Source organism: Limulus polyphemus, unplaced genomic scaffold, assembly GCF_000517525.1.
Source record: "Limulus polyphemus unplaced genomic scaffold, Limulus_polyphemus-2.1.2 Scaffold404, whole genome shotgun sequence".
Lineage (NCBI taxonomy): Eukaryota > Metazoa > Arthropoda > Merostomata > Xiphosura > Limulidae > Limulus > Limulus polyphemus.
Window position 1 is genome coordinate 573,059 of NW_013666014.1, and position 17,965 is coordinate 591,023.

Consider the following 17,965-nt stretch of genomic DNA (forward strand, 5'->3'; position numbering starts at 1 on the left):
TGCGGCAATATTTAGTGTACTTGGAGTGTGCTATGTTATGAAGTTCAAGGGCTCATGGTGTGCTTCAGGTGTACTGAGTAACCAAACCTAGAGATACGCAGAATATTATGTTGATGTGTTATATGATTATATCTAGCGACAGACGCACTTGAGGCACGTCGAGTAATTAAGTCTAACGACATGGAGTTGTCCTATACGTATACTGGAATAATCAAGTCTTTATGCGACTAACATACAACAAAAGAAAAGAAAGAAACTGGACAATGATTAGAAAAATACTTTCACTTCCATGAAGTTCAATTGTTTTAGCCGAAGATCCTCATATAATATCATATAACACATTTTTTATTTATAAAAAAAACTCACTATAGGCTAACCTACCGTCAAAAAGTGCAAATACAAACAATTAACATTTGTTCCCATGTATAAAATTCACAATTGCTATTATTAAAGAGGACAACGATTTTCCGTATGAAACCGAGCTCCCAGAAAAATACAAAAACAAGAAAGGAATAGGCTGAGCTTTCTAGAGTTAGTTCTCTTTGAACAAACTAAAAGTATTTTTAATGTTGGCGAAAATTTGAAGATATTTGTGTCTGGATACATAATACTATATCGTTTGTGTATTTATTCGTTTTAGAGCAAAGCTGTACAATAGGCTCTCTATGCTCAGTCCCCTAACGGGAATCGAACACTGGATTTTAGCATTTTAAGACCGTAAACTTATCTCTGGACCCTCGGGGTGGTTAAATACTATATTGAATCCTATCCATTTTTATATGTAGTTAACACAGAGATTTTTCTGCATCATGATGTTATCGATAAAGTAATTATTCTTCACAGTAAGAAATTAAGTAGTTAATATTATAATTACAAAACCCTTCCTAATTATTACTCATATACTTAAATTAGGAATGTTCAGAAAGAGCAGAGTATACTTGTTAACCTATGCCAAATTACCCAACCAAAATAAAAAAACGGAACCCGTTGCTGAAACGCAAACAAAAGCGCCAATTTTCTATGCTACATCGCACTCATTCAAACTAAGAGGATAATACTGAAATACAAGATTTCATAACAATATAAATAAATTCAAAAAGACACAGTAGCAGAGCAACATAACTCTTTAGTCTTATAATTCTAATAGTGTCTCAGTAGTCTTTATCTTGCCTGTATCCAATCAGTTACTTTAAGTATAATGATGTTGAAGGGAAACTATTTTCTGTTATAAAGGTTAAGTATGGTCGTAGAAATATCCTCAATAACACCCAAGTATTAAAATGAGATAGATGTGTATGTAATATGCGTACAGACAAATTATGTTCAACTTTTTATAATTATTTTTGAATTCCAATTGGATCACCTCAGGCTATTTTGGGTCGCTATATTTTCCACTCTAGTTAACTTCTAAAACTCTAAAGGCTTCAAACACATTTTGATGATAACAAATCACATTACAAAAGGACTTAAAGTCCAAGTACTGTCTATGGGTTATAACACACAACAATTAAACCTCAAACCAACCCATAATTATGAAAGTTATTTTTTCACAATCAGTTTTCTTTACTGGCTTTGTTTTTGCTATCTCCAACCATCTCTCCACGAAAATCCTTCTTGAAATTTCTTCATATGCAAAACGATATTTTTTCTACTATTAAATGTCATCGGATCACATCATGCAACATTCACGTAAGTTAAACAGTATAATCCAAGAAAGTTATTATGATTATTTCCAAATATACCTAATATTATTTATTTATCAGTTTATCTTTCCAGCTTAGACTGCCTGGAATTGTAGTTTTATATACATGTATACATATTCTTTATCGTATTATTCATTTAAGTCTTTCTTGACATGTTTTGGAAATGAACATTTTGTTAAATGAGACAAACTCTGAAAAATATTCCAATTTAAAACATTTTCATTAGCTTCTAGGTGGATTTCTTTCTTTTGCCACTTACCCCAATAATTGTGCTGGCCATTATTGAGTAAGACTGCTCGTTGTCCTGTCCAGTTGGTTCAGTAAACTCGATGCTTGTGCCCTCAGTCCACGGACTGATTCCTGAGCACCGACAGACTTCTTGAACCATTAATCTTTACGATCAATTTCAACACCAAACGTTCAGGCTTAGAGATGGCTTCTAATGAAAAAAATAAAACAAAAATATATTGGAAAGTGAATTTCTTCTGTTGGACAGTTTTTGTAACTTGGTGAAGTAACCTACTAGCAACGTTGGGGGGTTCGATTCTGGTGTTCTCATGCGTAACGCTCTCTTCACTGAATAAGTCACCGGGGTAAACTCCAAGTTGATGTCAGGTGGACCCGCCCCTCGCTGTGACTAATTGAAGTGTGCCGCTCCTTTGAAGTTCTGAGGGTGTTCTCCACGACCAATCACAGCTGCACTTTAGGCACTGTATTCCTGACACTGGCGACCTCTACAATTAGGTTTTATCAAACATCAAAATGACGGGAGATCAAGAGGCTGACTGTACATGTATGGTAGTTATCCAGTAAATTGTGTGAAGATAGAATATGAACAATTTGTTTAACTCTAATTCTTAACAACATTTCTTTGTAGTACTATCTTGTTTTATTCTTATTTTCTCATGATTTCTTTACTGTTATTATTTTTAAATAACTTATTAATCTTTGCATATATCCCTGCTTTGTTATTTTCCTACATTCTTCCGTCCACTCTCACTCTTTCTGTGTATCACACATTTTCATATCAGTATTCTTCAATTGTTTATGGCTGTCGACTTTACAAGTTTTCAAAAACTTTTATGTTAAAGAAAAAACATGCCTTCCTTAGCCCATAGTTGTGCATGACTTTTGTGGAATTATTGAGCCTGAAAGTTAAAATAAATTTGATAAATTCGCTTATAAGTTCCTAGTTTTTGCATCAAATGCAGTAAAACGTTTTTCTTCAATTGGCACAGACCATCTTATATCTTTGTTCGTAGGTAAAAATGGTGTGTGGTATTTAGTTGAATCAAAACAGTTATTTATTAGCCATAAGTATAAACCTACGGCAAACTGCGTATAGATTAAATTATATTCTGGCTTGTGGCGTATTTAGACCACTTCAAAATTACTATGTGTGACTTATAACTAATATGGAATCCGCTTACAAGATAGTGCTGATTAAAGGTTTAAGGAGGGATTATTCGGAGCAAACATGGTATCAACTAATACGAACACAAATCACTTTGATTACTTCTTAAGTGTGAAACCACACCTTTTCTCTAGCGCAGTGACCATGTATATATAACACAAAAGCAGAGAGACAAGCTACACAAAATATAGTATCTCTGTAATGTTTATTTTAAATATAAGACGTTGAGAATACACCACCTAACTGCGTTATGACACATTTAAGTATATACCAATATACATACAGATTAAGTCCAACAATTATAATTAACTTCTGGTCAAAGTGAACTACTTAGTAGATCAGAACTAAAATTTATCCCAGATACGAATATTGCTAATTTAATATAGTGGGATAACCAGGTGTCTGAAATGTCATAAAACAGTTAGAATGATTAAAGTGCATTGATTCGTTAATTAGGTATCCTTACTGTTATCGGCCAACTGAGGAGACTTACGTTAGACTTAAATCAACATACTAAGTAATAGTGTAAAATATTCCCAATAACAATATATATATATTATAATTTAAAATTAATAAAAAGTCAATATGTTGTACATATTTAACATTTTGACTAATAATTTTAATGAAACTAACATTAAAGCTAAATGGGGAACTAAAAATTAGTTAAGAGATTTAATCTCTTTTTTTTTAAATCCAGAAGAGTCAGTTAAGACATCAATAACCGAAGAAACAAAACGTTACAATGACATTTTACGTTATGACAGGTTGTTTTAGAAAGTAAGAGATTTACAAGATTATAAAAGATACCAAAACGTTTTATACTTTTGCACATAAATTGTTTTGCATAATTATAAATATTCATTTTGGTAAAAAAATCATATACTTATATATGTATATATGTAATTAACGGCATGAATGGACTATGCAGTTAAAAGTTTCAAGAAGTAGATTTCATAATTAAAGTGCGTTAAAACTGTTTAAGTTTCACACTTTAACAGACATTTCAAAAAGTGTTCGATTAAATTTGTGTTGTAATTTTTCCACAGTCTTTATTTTATTTTCAATTATTACGTTATCTAAATATTCTGTGGTAATATCTCAATGAAAGAAACTTTTAACGTGTTATGATCAAATATTTGCTTTGTTTTCAAATTTACTTGTATTCTCTTTTAACAGTTTTTTTTTTTTTGGATTTAGTCCAGTTTTCCACATCATGTAGCTTGCAGTATACGTTACAATCTTTACTTGCACTGAAACCTTGTGTGTTAATTAGACTTTCCGTTTTTTAATTCACTTGAATATATTCCTATATTTTATAACATAAATTTTTTTTTCAATATTATACAAGAAAATGTGTTCCTTAAAGCTATGGCATTGAATTATTCATTCGGTTGTGTATGACGAGCGGGAGAAAATTAAAAACATTAAAGAAATAACCTATGTGTTATCAGCTAATTATTTGAGTGCAACCTGAACTTCACAAACGTTTCAAGTTTTAGAAGATCGGTATAAGATTACAGAATTGAACTATCGTGTAAACCTGGACAAGTGGACAAATCTAATTATGACCATGAAGAGGCAACAATTTGGCTTTGGCAGTAACGTCAACAACAGGCCGACCGGCCAGAGAATGCTCGGGGAATCGCAACTCATCAGTCCGTGAAGGAGAGGTTCGTCGACCGGCGCCATGGCTGATAATGCCAGTGACAGCGGCCCAACACACAATAATTGCTGCCCCCCCTGGAAATTGCTAGCCTTTCGATTTGCTCTACGGGCAGCTACATTTGCCTTTACTAAATATCCTAAAATGGCTGTCAGATGCGGGAAGGGTGTCATGTCAAGCAACAAGGGGCGGCAGGGAAGAACAAGAAACGCCCGGAGTTATAGTGAAGCCAATGCATGCACATACACATGTGGATTTTTCTTTGTAAAAAAATACTACCTCCTGTTTTTTAAGAGTGTAGTTCCAGGAGGTCTAAGATCTTGACAAGTATGAAAGAAGTAGATGATGTCCACCCTCAAATTTGAATGATCTCTCTGAAACAGAGATTTTCCGGTTATCCGTTTCGACCCTGTTTGATGTGACAGTTGTATAAAACATAAATTATTTTAAACAAAGCATTAATCCGCCTTAACCAAAAATAACTTTACGATAACAGTATCGAGCTGAAGCAGCAAAAATATGTGATTAAAATACTTATACACAGTTCTGTCTACTAAAGTAGATACAACACGGACAAAACTTCTATATCAATACATTCACATAGAACAACAGTATGCTCACCAATAAGTATCTATTTGAACACATGGGTCATTCCAGCATTGGCACCAATACTTCAACTTGACAAGACGTTTCGTTATGACAGTTTGGTGATAACACAAGACAAAACTATAGACAATAGACGCTGTAAGTTGTTTAATGTATTGAAATTGTATACATACTAAAAAACACAACCAAGAAGCATTAGTTTGTTTGTTAAATATTTAAAAATACATTTGTCGTTTGTGTAATATATTTTTAGAAAGTTATCACAGTTCAAAAAGTGGTAGAATTTTTTTAATGATATACACAACTGACTCAATTTTGTTATGTTTATTAACGTTCTCTCTACCAAGGGTAATTGCAGTGAAAGCTCCCTGCAAGAGTTTTAACGGCGTAGTGGATTACATACAATGGATGTTTTATTGCAGGCATAATTATTTTAATTGATAGGAACAGTGCTCAATTTTACGGTTATTCATAAATGGCATATAATAATGTGCACTGCAGTCATTAAATAGTTAATATTGATGTGAATATTGGAGTTACCGATGACTGAAGTGAGAGAATATTGGTGTGTTTCAGATGTATGTGTTTAAGTGGATTAATATCGGTTTATACACACATTGTTGTCGAGATCTGTGGATGTGTTTAGAGTGGTGTAGGTGTTGCTGTATATAATACGATCAGATATATTTTAAATGGCTATTGGTATACATATTATGATTATTGCTATAATTAAATGCAAGTAAACTGTGGTTATTTCTGTGAACAAGTACTGGTATGCATATTACAACCACATATATGTTTTAATTGGTGAATATTATTGTGTGAGTTATAATCACAGACATGTTTAAGTTGAATTATATCAAGGTGTAGACATTGCAGTTTCAGACGTGCTTAAGTTGGTAAATATTGTCACGGTGTGGAAGTTAATCACAGACTTGTTTAAATTAGCGAATTTTGTTATGGTGTGGAAATTAAAGTCACAAACGGATTTAAGTTGGTAAATGTTGTCATGATGTTGAAATTAGTTACACACGTGTTTCAATCGGCGAATATTGTGGTGTAGAGTGGATATTACAGTCACGGATTTCTCTTATTTGGCGAATTTTGTCGTGGTGTGGAAATTACAGTCACATGTGTGTTTAGATTGACAAATATTGTCACGGTGTGGAAAATTAGTCAGAAATGTATTTAAGTTGGCGAATTATATCATGGTGTAGATATTGCAGTCACAGACTTGTATAAATCTGTGTACATTGGCTTCTATGTTGTGGTTATCTGTGGGAATGTATACAGCGTGATAATTTCACGCAGTTCTTGTTGGATCTACCTTAAGTAATATTAGCCTTAGTAGAATTAACTATACATGTTGAAAACCGAAAAAAAAATCTTAATATACATATATATATATATATGTTATAGATTTCCTTTCATTTTCACCGAAGGTAAAATTGAAAAGAGAATCTGTGACGTAGAGGCCTAATGCATTCCTTGATTGGCCGTACCATTTGCTATGGACTGCAGTTTCGCCTGTTTAAGGCTCATCAGCACAGCTGGAGTCAGCAAATCAAATAAATACAGTTAAGCCTCTTATAATGGTGAAGTGTATATAATACCTACGGGATTTTTTAGTCCTTTTAGATTACTATACAGTAAAATAACCCGCAGGGAGAAAGAAACATTATTTGGTTTGTTAAATACTTTTATTTTTAATTGGTGGATTGTGTGATAATGATTTAACTTTTTTTTTCTGTTGTTTTGGTGGATACCTTCACTTATTGTTGCTAAGCAGGTATAGTTTGTCAATAGAATTAGTATGTAAATTTATAATAGGAAGATTTCTTCTGGTATGTGCAAGATAAAGAAACCCTGAGTGCTGGGTCTGCGTCTAAATCTGGTCAGCTTAAGATTCTTTCTGATTGCAAAACTTTTTTTTTCCTTAACAGGACACATGTATTGAAATAATGAACTCTAATGATATATAATGCCTAAGCTGGCGAAGGATAATCATGCTATAAGTTTAGACGTGAATTACATTACAATGAGATTGATACTAATTTTAATTGCATTATTCTTAATTGACCCAATACAGGATTTGAACATAAGAAGGATGTAAAATTCATTTTCTTGGGCGAATAGATCTTCCATTGATCTTTTCGGCTTAACATGTTTTTAAGGTAGTTTAAGCTTGAAGTTGATTTGATGTTTGAAAAGTTTAAGGTCATGTCATTAAGTTCATGGACGTTTTTTATCATTTCTGCTAATTTGAATTCTATGAAATTAAGTATAATTATCATTATTTCATTCTCAATCTACATGTGTGTGTAAAATACACGTATGTGGATTGTAAGATTATTAAAATTGGTTGATTTGTTTTTAGTAATTACTGCAACAAGAGAAGATTTTCAGATATTGAAAATGCTCGTTTACTAATATTTATAACAGTGCCAAACATTTTAAACCGAAACTTGTTTTGTTTTTTGAATATCAGCTCATTTCCGTCCTTAGTCTGTATTCGCACACTTTGCATATAGATTAAGTATCTTAGTGTTCATAAATTGTACAAATACTGTCTTTTTTTTTTTACATGTGCCATTCGAAAGAAAATCCTTAGCATTTATTGCGGTGGATTCGTCTAAACGTTTTTTGCTTTATTTTTGAATGAAAATCTTATTTGTTGATACATCTGTTTTTTTTTATCATAAGGTGGAGGATTATTTCCACATAGTTATATAGCATGAGAGCTTAAAATTCCTCGATTTCAGAATATCCAATGAAAGATTAACTGTATGTCTTCTACTGTTAAAAAGCTGGGAGATACAAATAATGTATATTGATCATTCATTTATATATTCAGTTAGATAAACATGTTTATAAATGTTTGTATTTCTCACAATAATTTAGTATATTTGTGTGCAAATTATATTTCTCAACTTTCTCTCTCTCTCTCAAGAATTCTACCTTCCCTTAATTAAGTGATAATGAGTTAACTTCCTTATACGCGAATTTCATTTCCTTTTTTTTCCCTGTCAGTGTAAGATTAAAAACTCAATTATTTCTGCTTCTAATCTAAAACAATGAAATTTATTTAACAAATAAGTTTTTATATTGAAAATTTACGTTCGGTCTTGAAAACCTAGTAAGTTCTTTGGACTACAAAATTACCCGTATTTTTTTGTTTTGCTTGGTTAGTGGTATTAATTGCTGCAACATTCCACGCAGAAAAAAGTTTTTGTTCTTAATACTTCATTCCAATATCATTCGTACTTGAATTTATATTTGAATGAACGTTTTCTTTTTCTCTTTTCATTACCATGTATATTCGCAGACCTTAACCAACAGTAATCCATTCAATCAAACTGTAAAGCACACAAACTGATACAAATTCAGAATGATTGTTCCATTCCCGCTAGTTTCCGGCTACATTGAATGCCTATATACATACATTCGTGCTTACTCAGCCTTCTTATTTTGACCAATTGTTAAGGTAAATTCACCGTCACCCCTTGGGTTTCATGCTGACTCCTGGACAAAGCAGGGGTATACCGAACCAGTTTCTCGACAGGTGAGTCGAAAATCCCAAACAACAATAAGATTTGACTCAGACAAGGAGTCCATCTTAGCTCTGACTTTAACACCATGTCTGTCATTAAGATGGCTGCCGATAGCCGCCTTCGAACAGAGCTCTTCGCAGGGTTGGCGTTTAAATCCATTTCATCCTGCCTTGTTGACAACAGATTTTAAGATTTACGCTTGTAATCTCTAGCCCCCTGCTGTCGTTACTGTGGAATTAGCTAGGTCCGACTAGAAAGAGTCATGTACATGAATGGAACTCGTTCAACTTTGCATGTAAGTGAACGTCCTGTGCTAATCACCACCACGCGGCGTAACACTGTGATGCTGATGAACGTGACATGCCCTTCACCATCTAATCTAGCAAGTTTCACTTTCAAATGTAGAAGAAACTTCAGTTTAAAAAGGATTTTTATCCGGAAATAATAATGGAATTTTTCTATGATAAAAACAAAATGTCTCTTGATTTTGCTTAATTCTAAATTTCCCACTTCCTCTATCATCACACTACAATACTAAATATAGTACATATTATATGACTTTAACACAATATTATTATGAATAATGAATCCTTAAGCCATGACTGAAATGTGCCATAGTTGCTAGCACTATATCTCATATATGTATGAGATTTTATACATAGCAATCCCTAATCCTCAGACACTAAGAAAAAGACAGTCTACGTTTCAGTAAAGATTAATAATTGGAAGTCACTTCCATGATAAACACCTACTACAACTCTTAACTCACAGACACAAAGCCTAAAACAGTCTTTATTTCCAAAACATTTGGTAGGAAGAAGTCAATTTCATGAAACATGCACAAATCCCTAACCCACAGAAACTAAGATAAAAACGTTATTCCACTCTGCAAGGTTTAGTAGTTAGAAGTCACTACCACAATAAATACACTCTAATTTATAAACCACAGACACTACTATCACAAAAACAGTATTCTACTCAGTAAGGTTTAATATCTGCAAGTTGCTTGCTTGATTCACACACACTAATCGCAAACCCACAGAAACTAAGACAAAAGCAGTATTCCTTCACGTAAAATTTAGTAGGTAAAAAATCACTTCCATGATAAACGCACACCAATCCTAAGCCTCCAGATACAAAAACAAAAGAACTCTTCACTTCCGTAAATTTAGTAGGTAGAAGGCATTTTCATGATACACACACACACCAATACCTAACTGACAGACACCAAGACAAACACAATATTCAACTTAGTAAGGTTTAGTAAGAGGAAGCCACTTCCATGAAACACACACACCAATCTCTATTCCTCAACTACTAAGACAAATACAACATCCTTTTCTCTAAAATCTAGTGCGTATAAGTCACTTCCATTATACACATATACCAATCTCTAACACACAAACACTAAGACAGTAAGGTTCAGTAGGTGGAAGTAACACCTTGATGCACACACACATTAACCCCTAATCCAGAGACGCTAAGACAAAAACAATATTCCTTTCGGTAAAATTTAGTAGGTAGAAGTCACTTCCATGATCACACATAGCAATCCATAACCCATAAACACAAACACAAAGATAAAAACATTATTACACTCTATAAGGTTTAAAAGTATCTGCAGGTAACTTCTATAATACGCACAAACCATTCCCTATTCCACACACACTAAGACAAAAACAGTCTTCTTTTCTATAAAGTTTACTTGCTGGAAGCCACGCCCTCGATACACACACACCAACCAGTCGCTAAACTGCACACTAACTTAAAAATAGTCTGTATTCTTGAACTTTAAATTGGATCACCTCAGGCTATTTTGGGCCGCTAAATTTTCCACTCTAATTAACTTCTAAACATCTAAATTCTCTGTGCTAAAAAGGCTTTAAATACATTTTAATGATAACAAATAACATTACAAAGTGACTTAAAGTCAAAGTACTGTCCGCGGGTTATAACAAACGACAATTAGAAACCCTAACCCACAAACACAAAGACAAAAACATTCTTCATTAATGGAAACATTTAGTAGGTAGAAGTCAATTACGTGATACAGAATCAGAATTTATTCCCATAAAATGTAGTAGGGAAAAACCACTACTATAATATGCACACTAACAGACACTACGACAAAAACAGTAAACAACTATGTAAAATTTAGTATGTAGAAGTCACTTCGTTGATACACGCACACCAGTCCATATACCACAGACATTAAGACTAAAACAGTATTCTACTCTCAAAGGTTTAATTTTTTTTTGTTTGTTTGAAGCTACACAATGGGCTATCTGTGCTCTGCCAACCACAGGTATCGAAACCCGGTTTTTAGCTTTGTAAGGCCGCAGACATATCGCTGTGCAACTGGGGGAGTAAGGTTTAGTAAGTGGAAGTAACTTCCATGATAAACACACACCAATCTTTAACACAGAGACAATAATACAAAAACAGTTCTTCATTAACGTAAAATTTAATAGCTAAGAAGTCACTTACGTGATACATCAATCCTTTATCTCAAGACACTAAAACAAAAATAGTATTTTTTGCGTAAAATTTAGTAGGTAGAAGTCACTTCTATAATAAACAAATTGAATCCCTAACGTCTTTCACCATATACATATCTACAAGTTGCAAAGTCTGCCATCTTCTCATCTACAAATTGTTTGTTTGTTTTTATTAATCACAAAGCTACACAATGAGCTAACTGTACTCTGCCCATCACGGGTAAGTCCGCAGACATACCACTGTGCCACTGGGGGGGGGGGGGGGGGCGATACTGAGAAGAAAATGGTATTCCTATCGAAACATTCAGCAGGTAGAAGTCACTTACTTGATACACAAACAACAATCCCTAACTGAAAGACCTAAGACAAAAATAGTTTTCTACTCTGTAAGGTTTAGTAGGTAAAAGTAAATGTCATGTTATACGTACACCAATCCCTAACCCAAAGACATCACGAGAAAAAAAGTATATTTTCCGAAAAGTTTAGTGCGTATAAGTCACTTCCTTTATACGCACACAACAATTATTAACCCACACACAGTAAGACAAAAAAAAGTATTCTTTCCGAAATTTTAGTAAATCAAAGTGATTTTTCCATGCTAAACTTACGCAAATTCCTAATCTACAGACATTAACACGAAAACAGTCTTTATTTTCGTAACATTCATTAGGAAGAACTCACTTTCATGATAAACACATACCTATCTCTAATCCACAGACAATATGACAAAAAAGTATTCCTTTTCGAAACATAATGTAGGTAGAAGTCACTTCCAAGACACACACATATGTACACCAAGCAATATTCCACGCTGTAGGATTTCGTAGCTGGAAGTTACTTTTATGATATATATATATATATATACACAGAGACTAAAACAAAAACATTCTTTATTTGCATAATCTCCTTAATATTCAGTAAGTAGGAGTCACTGCCATGCTAGACACACACCAATCCCTAATCCGCAGCCAGTATTCCTTTTCGTAAAATTAGTGACTAGATGACACTTTTGTGATACACGCTTCAATCCCTAACTCACAGACACTAAAAGAAAAACAGCATTCCTTTCTGTAAAATTTAATAGTTATATGTCACTTTTATAATACACGTACCATTGTTTAACCCACAAGCACAAAGGCAAAAACAGTATTCCACTTTGTAAGGCTTAATAAGTAGAAGCACTTCCCTGGTGCACAAACACCAATACCCCCCCCCCCCGCCCCCAGTGGCAAAACGGTATGTCTGCGGACTTATAACGCTAAAAACCTGTGGTGGGCAGAGCACAGATAACCTATTCTGTAGTGTTGTGCTTAACTTCAACCAACCAACCAAACACCCGTCCTTAACCGAAAGACATTAAGAAAATAACATTTTTCATTTCTGTCTTCCTAGAGCATGATTATTGTTCGTAGGTTAAAATACGTCACAACATATTGTTGTTTTAGACGTTAAGTGGTGACTTTCATATCAACCAATACTCACGATCTTTACAAATATGAAAGTGAATCAATCCTGTTCTTTCGAATACTAGCGTTCCTACAAACAAGACGGTTTTATTACGGGCCAATAACAAAAATATGCAGTCAATTTCCTAAACAGTTTTCTGCAGTGGTCAAAAAACTAAATTCTACTTTTGTTCGTGGATTTTTGCTATCTTGAGTAAAGAAATCAGTCAGTTAACTTTAAAATTGGACCGTTCAGACCTAAGTGAAAAGCACCAATTAACGTCTAAAGGCCAAGCGGTGTATCTTGATATGTTTAGGTTTCTTCAATGTGGTAAGTAACCGAAGATCGTTTGAGCGCCTAATGAAATGAGATATAGCCAATAAAAAGTATAAAACATCTTGCAAATGTAATTTCAATTAAACTGATAAGGTAGGTATTAAAATCACATTTTACTTCTAACGTGCAGATTGCTACTTCATGACTTATTTATTTGTTTCAAAGAGCTTTTAACGTCATGTTGCCATTTAATATTGTGTTATAGCTTTGAAGATTTCCGCGGTAAAGCTTGTATAACAAAACTAACATATAAAAACAAAACCCTTTTTAAGGTCTTCTTTTGTTGAATATGAAAGGTAGAGAATATGGTTCAAGGTATAGCTTTCTTTTATAGATAAAGCAGACAAATCACCATGTAAAATGTGCAATTTTCAAAAACAACTTACTGTTTGGTTTAAGGAAGAAATCAGAGCTTTAAGAGAAAAAAAAAGTAAAAAACAAGCAAAATTTTACATATCAGGAGAAACTGAAATTTTATCTCATAAGTTTACAATATCATAACATGATACTAACTGATCAATTAAAAAAGTTAAATTTGTTTCTAAATCAAGATCCGGAACGGTTGTTGTTGCTAAAATAGCTTACGTTGTGCAGATAGACTTTCAGTTTTTCTTTTTTATTGTCTGTTTTCAGACTTTCCCCATCATCAGCACCTATGAGAGGATCAAGAATTTTAGAAGATGGAAATAAGAAAGCCATACAGTGCGCGCGGAAGAAAGAACTTTTACCTGAGGTCACCATTAAACAAGAAAACCAGTTTTATTTTTGGTTGGTGCTAAGAGGCTAGATAAAGTCGGTCACAAGATTTATACTACATAGTTATCATACGAGTAGAAAGAAAAATTATATCAGTTAATTGTAGAAATAAACTAACAATATCTACTTAGTATTTTGTTTTCATAATCGTCTAAAAGTACCAGCTTTCCTGGTTTTGATAAATGACTCTAAACAAGGCTAGAAATTCTGACCGATATTATTCATAGGAATAAGACATGGTTTGTTTCATTTTATTATTTATTTGTAATACACGCATATATTGATTTTCTTTAGTTTTATCAAACTCGGTCGAGGTTTCTTATGACGCAACATTTTCGAGGTAATGAATAGAAAGGAATGTAATATTCATTAAAAAAAATTATTTATGTTTAATTATAAGTCAAAGATTAAACCGTTTTGTCACCGTAACCAATATCGTTAAAATATCTGACCCTATAAAACAATAGGCACTATTATTCAAACATGTACTGTATTTTAGTGTACGGTGAAACTTTAAGATGTGTTACTGAAAAACTCTGTCTAACTATGTAATTTTATAAAACAATAGGCACTATTATTCAAACATGTACCGTATCTTAGTGTACGGTGAAAGTTTAAAATACGTTACTGAAAAACTTTGTCTTAAGATGTCATTTTATGTCCCCTGCCATTCCGTTCACCTCTTTCTCATCTATCTGTCTACATGTCGGATTTAAACAATAAGGAACTGAGCTTCAGAAACTCGGCAGTTAAAAATATGACAGGTAACAAAGTTTATACAATTTATGGTTAATTTATTAATGTACTTTTTAAACAAATATAAGAACTATGAGCAATAAAAATCGTTGTTACGTTATATATAATGTGAAATTTGAGAGTTTTGTGCAAAAATAAACAGATTGTACTCAAAATATCAATGAGAGATTGTTGCTGACAGTTAACCCTCTTAGAGTGAGTATCAGGAATTTTCCTGATATTATTTGTTGTCTCTACAGTATTAGTAAAGCGAACTGATAAAAGTGTAGATTCGCTATCACGTGAGAGAGATAATACAGCTTCCTCTTTTAAAATCATACTACCTACGCCCGTTGTAATTACAAACACAAGGGCAACTGTAAGGAGTTTTAAGGAGAAAAGGCGTGTGCTTACTTACACTCGTTACAAATTGCATGTAGGAGTAAATAATAATGTATCATCAGTGTTTTAAATGAATGAGTTTAGCCTCAGTCTAGTTGATGTATGTAGTTAAATGTAAGAAAACAAAGGTCATAATTGTCGGCATAGTTAAAGGGGGGAATGTGGTGAGTTTATAGCTGCTTTCCCTTGGGCCAAATGTCAATCCTCGCCGCGGCTGTTATTACCGAACTCTGATCTAGAAGCTGAGAGGCTAACAGACCGACCGTATCACTTATTCAACTCCATGTAGTAAACGCCCGTAAGCGCTACGCTTGTTTATTCCTGCATTTGGCTGATCAAGAAACAATGTTTTGTTAAATCGGGTGAAATATTGCATTTGCTCTGCGTACCACTTTCACTTATTTATGTAAATCTAGTGCAAATCATGCATGGTAAATAATTGCTTAGCTGTTTTTATATAACCAAAGCTATCAGAAAAGACGAGCGTTATCGAAAAGTGACGCATGATGCTTCAGGACAAAGTCTCTACCAACAAACCATGATAAATCTCTAAGTCAGTCGATAGATCAAAAACGTTTTCTTAAAGATCATTCCGCTGATGGAAAGGTAGAAATGAAAAATCCAAAATTTGTAAGTTATTGGTAATTTCACATGTGGTAATGACGTATTTGGACGTTCTGTACCGCATACACTGTATATGTGTTTTAAACACGTGGGTACCTGAACTTTACTGGCACATGCAGCACACATATAATTAAATGGTGGTATACCATGTACCTTGCGTACTTACTGTCCATTCAAGTTCTTAAAGAATAACCTGTTATTGTATCAAACGAGATATTTACACCCCTCACTACTGTGTGTAAAAGTTGTGTTTTTAAGAATAATTGTAGTTTTCAAGCTGCACTTAACTTGTATTTTCAGAAACATATTCTTCTTCATTTGTTTTTCTCTGTTTGTGACAATAAAAGAATGGTGTTTCAAGGTAACACAAGTATACTCAATCATCAAGGACATAAGTACGACGAACTAGGCGTAAAAAATTTATAGCGCGATTACTCTGAACTTCTTGACATTTTGAACAGTGAAACTGAAATGTAGACATCGTGTTATGGATATTCCAACATTGTCGATACCTTTCCTTAAAGAGTTTTACTCTTATTAATATTTAAGCGTGACATCCCGAAGAGAAAATGGATGACCACGAATACAAAGGTTATTTTTGTATTTTCCATATCTCTAGAAAAAAAATTCTGAGAAGCATTATAGATTTTAGTTTTTCTTGTATATTGATTTACGATATTACGCACTTCTAACCTGTTTGTTGTGTATAATTAGTTTCATTCATCTGTAACTTAATTTTTGGTTCTGATCTATCTACGTAGTTAACCTACTTTTGATCAAAAGCCACTATGTAATTTAATAGTATAAGACTTTAAGCAAGTATTAAAAACTACGACCAAAACACACATAAAATATGTTCAAAACGCCAAGGTCCTACAAAACGCTTAAAATGCTGTACATAAACATACTTTAGTTACAGACTCAACAAAATGTTTAAAATATTGTACACCAACATACTTTAGCTACAGACTCAATGAAATGTTTAAACTTAGTACCAAACAACACCTGAGATATGATCAGAACATTAAGGTCCTTCAGAACGTTTAAAACTATACATAAACGTACCTTAGTTACATATTCAACATAATGTTTAAAACTAGTGCTAAACCACGCATCTTATACATGCTAAACCACTTATAAGATGTGTTAAGAACAACAGTCTTGTTCAGAACACTCAAAACTGTACATAAAGATGCCTTGTAACGGATTTATTATTATATATTTATTTTAATATCGACGTTTGTTTAGATTAAATTTATATTTAGAAACATATATAGTTTATAGTGTTAAATATATATTGCGAAACTCCCGACTTTTCTTTAAAGTTGTAGAAGATTCTAGAGTGTAAGAATCAACAATATATGTGTGTACGTAAATGCTAGTGTAGCTCTGTATTGTTACATAATCTGAATTTTCTAGAAACTATCCACACGCCTATAAATATAACCAACACGACGCGCCAAAAATGTACTATCTATTATTAGTTTGCTAGAGTCGGTGTGCTATAAACTTCGGAAGCTATAACTGTAATTGTTATAACGTTTATCAAACAGAAAACTTCAGATATTTGACCAGAAGAATTAACAAAGTTCGAACATTAGAAATCATTTAACTTCAGTGGATTCTCATCGGACATTAGTGTTTTTACGAAAACATTATATAACTTCATCGTTGAAAACTCGGCGTGTGTGGCTGGTGAATAACGAAAGACAAAGCTAGCTAGCTCACTATTAAGTGAATTGTACCTACGTCAACTCGTAATCAACTCGCTCATCGTGAACCCTCGATAAGATATCGAAAAGTTCGTGACTAGAAAGAAGACTTTATATTGCTTGTAAGTTTGTGAAACTTTTGTATATAAATCGTTGTGTGTAATAACTATTTGCAATAACTGGTATCGTAAATTGTATTGTTGTGTGTATATTAAAACATATTTGTGTTAAATAAAAGAAAACTGTGTGTATCAATCTTGTTGGCAAATATCATAAACTGACTACATATCGACTTTTATTTAACTGCTGGATCCAAAGTACAATTTAAATACTCAGTTTAAAGTATCATGTAACTCAGTTTCAGACCATTTGAAATTCTAATACGTAACAGCCTACATATTGAACAGAAACTAACTTTTTTCTTCACTTATATGAAGACACGTCGGGAATAAATGATACTTGTTACGTATCTGCTTGTTTGTTTGTTTCCGGTAGAAATTCTTTCCGAGGATCTTCAGC

At 33.1% G+C, this 17,965-nt stretch overlaps 2 protein-coding genes across 2 annotated transcripts in view; one reads left to right on the top strand and one right to left on the bottom strand.

Annotated features, from left to right (window-relative positions):
- The window catches only part of LOC106458016 (transcription factor Sp9-like), a 29,361-nt gene extending 27,270 nt beyond the window's left edge, over positions 1-2,091 (bottom strand). The window contains exon 1 of the mRNA XM_013917464.1: positions 1,963-2,091. Within this exon, the coding sequence (XP_013772918.1) occupies positions 1,963-2,091 (129 nt within the window). The remainder of the gene's footprint in view (positions 1-1,962) is intronic.
- Positions 2,092-2,465: 374 nt separating this feature from the next.
- Positions 2,466-17,965, top strand: part of LOC106458017 (cytochrome P450 4c3-like) — a 21,839-nt gene continuing 6,339 nt past the window's right edge. Inside the window, exons 1-2 of the mRNA XM_022384129.1 lie at positions 2,466-2,512; positions 13,851-13,985. Of these exons, the coding sequence (XP_022239837.1) occupies positions 2,466-2,512; positions 13,851-13,985 (182 nt within the window). The remainder of the gene's footprint in view (positions 2,513-13,850; positions 13,986-17,965) is intronic.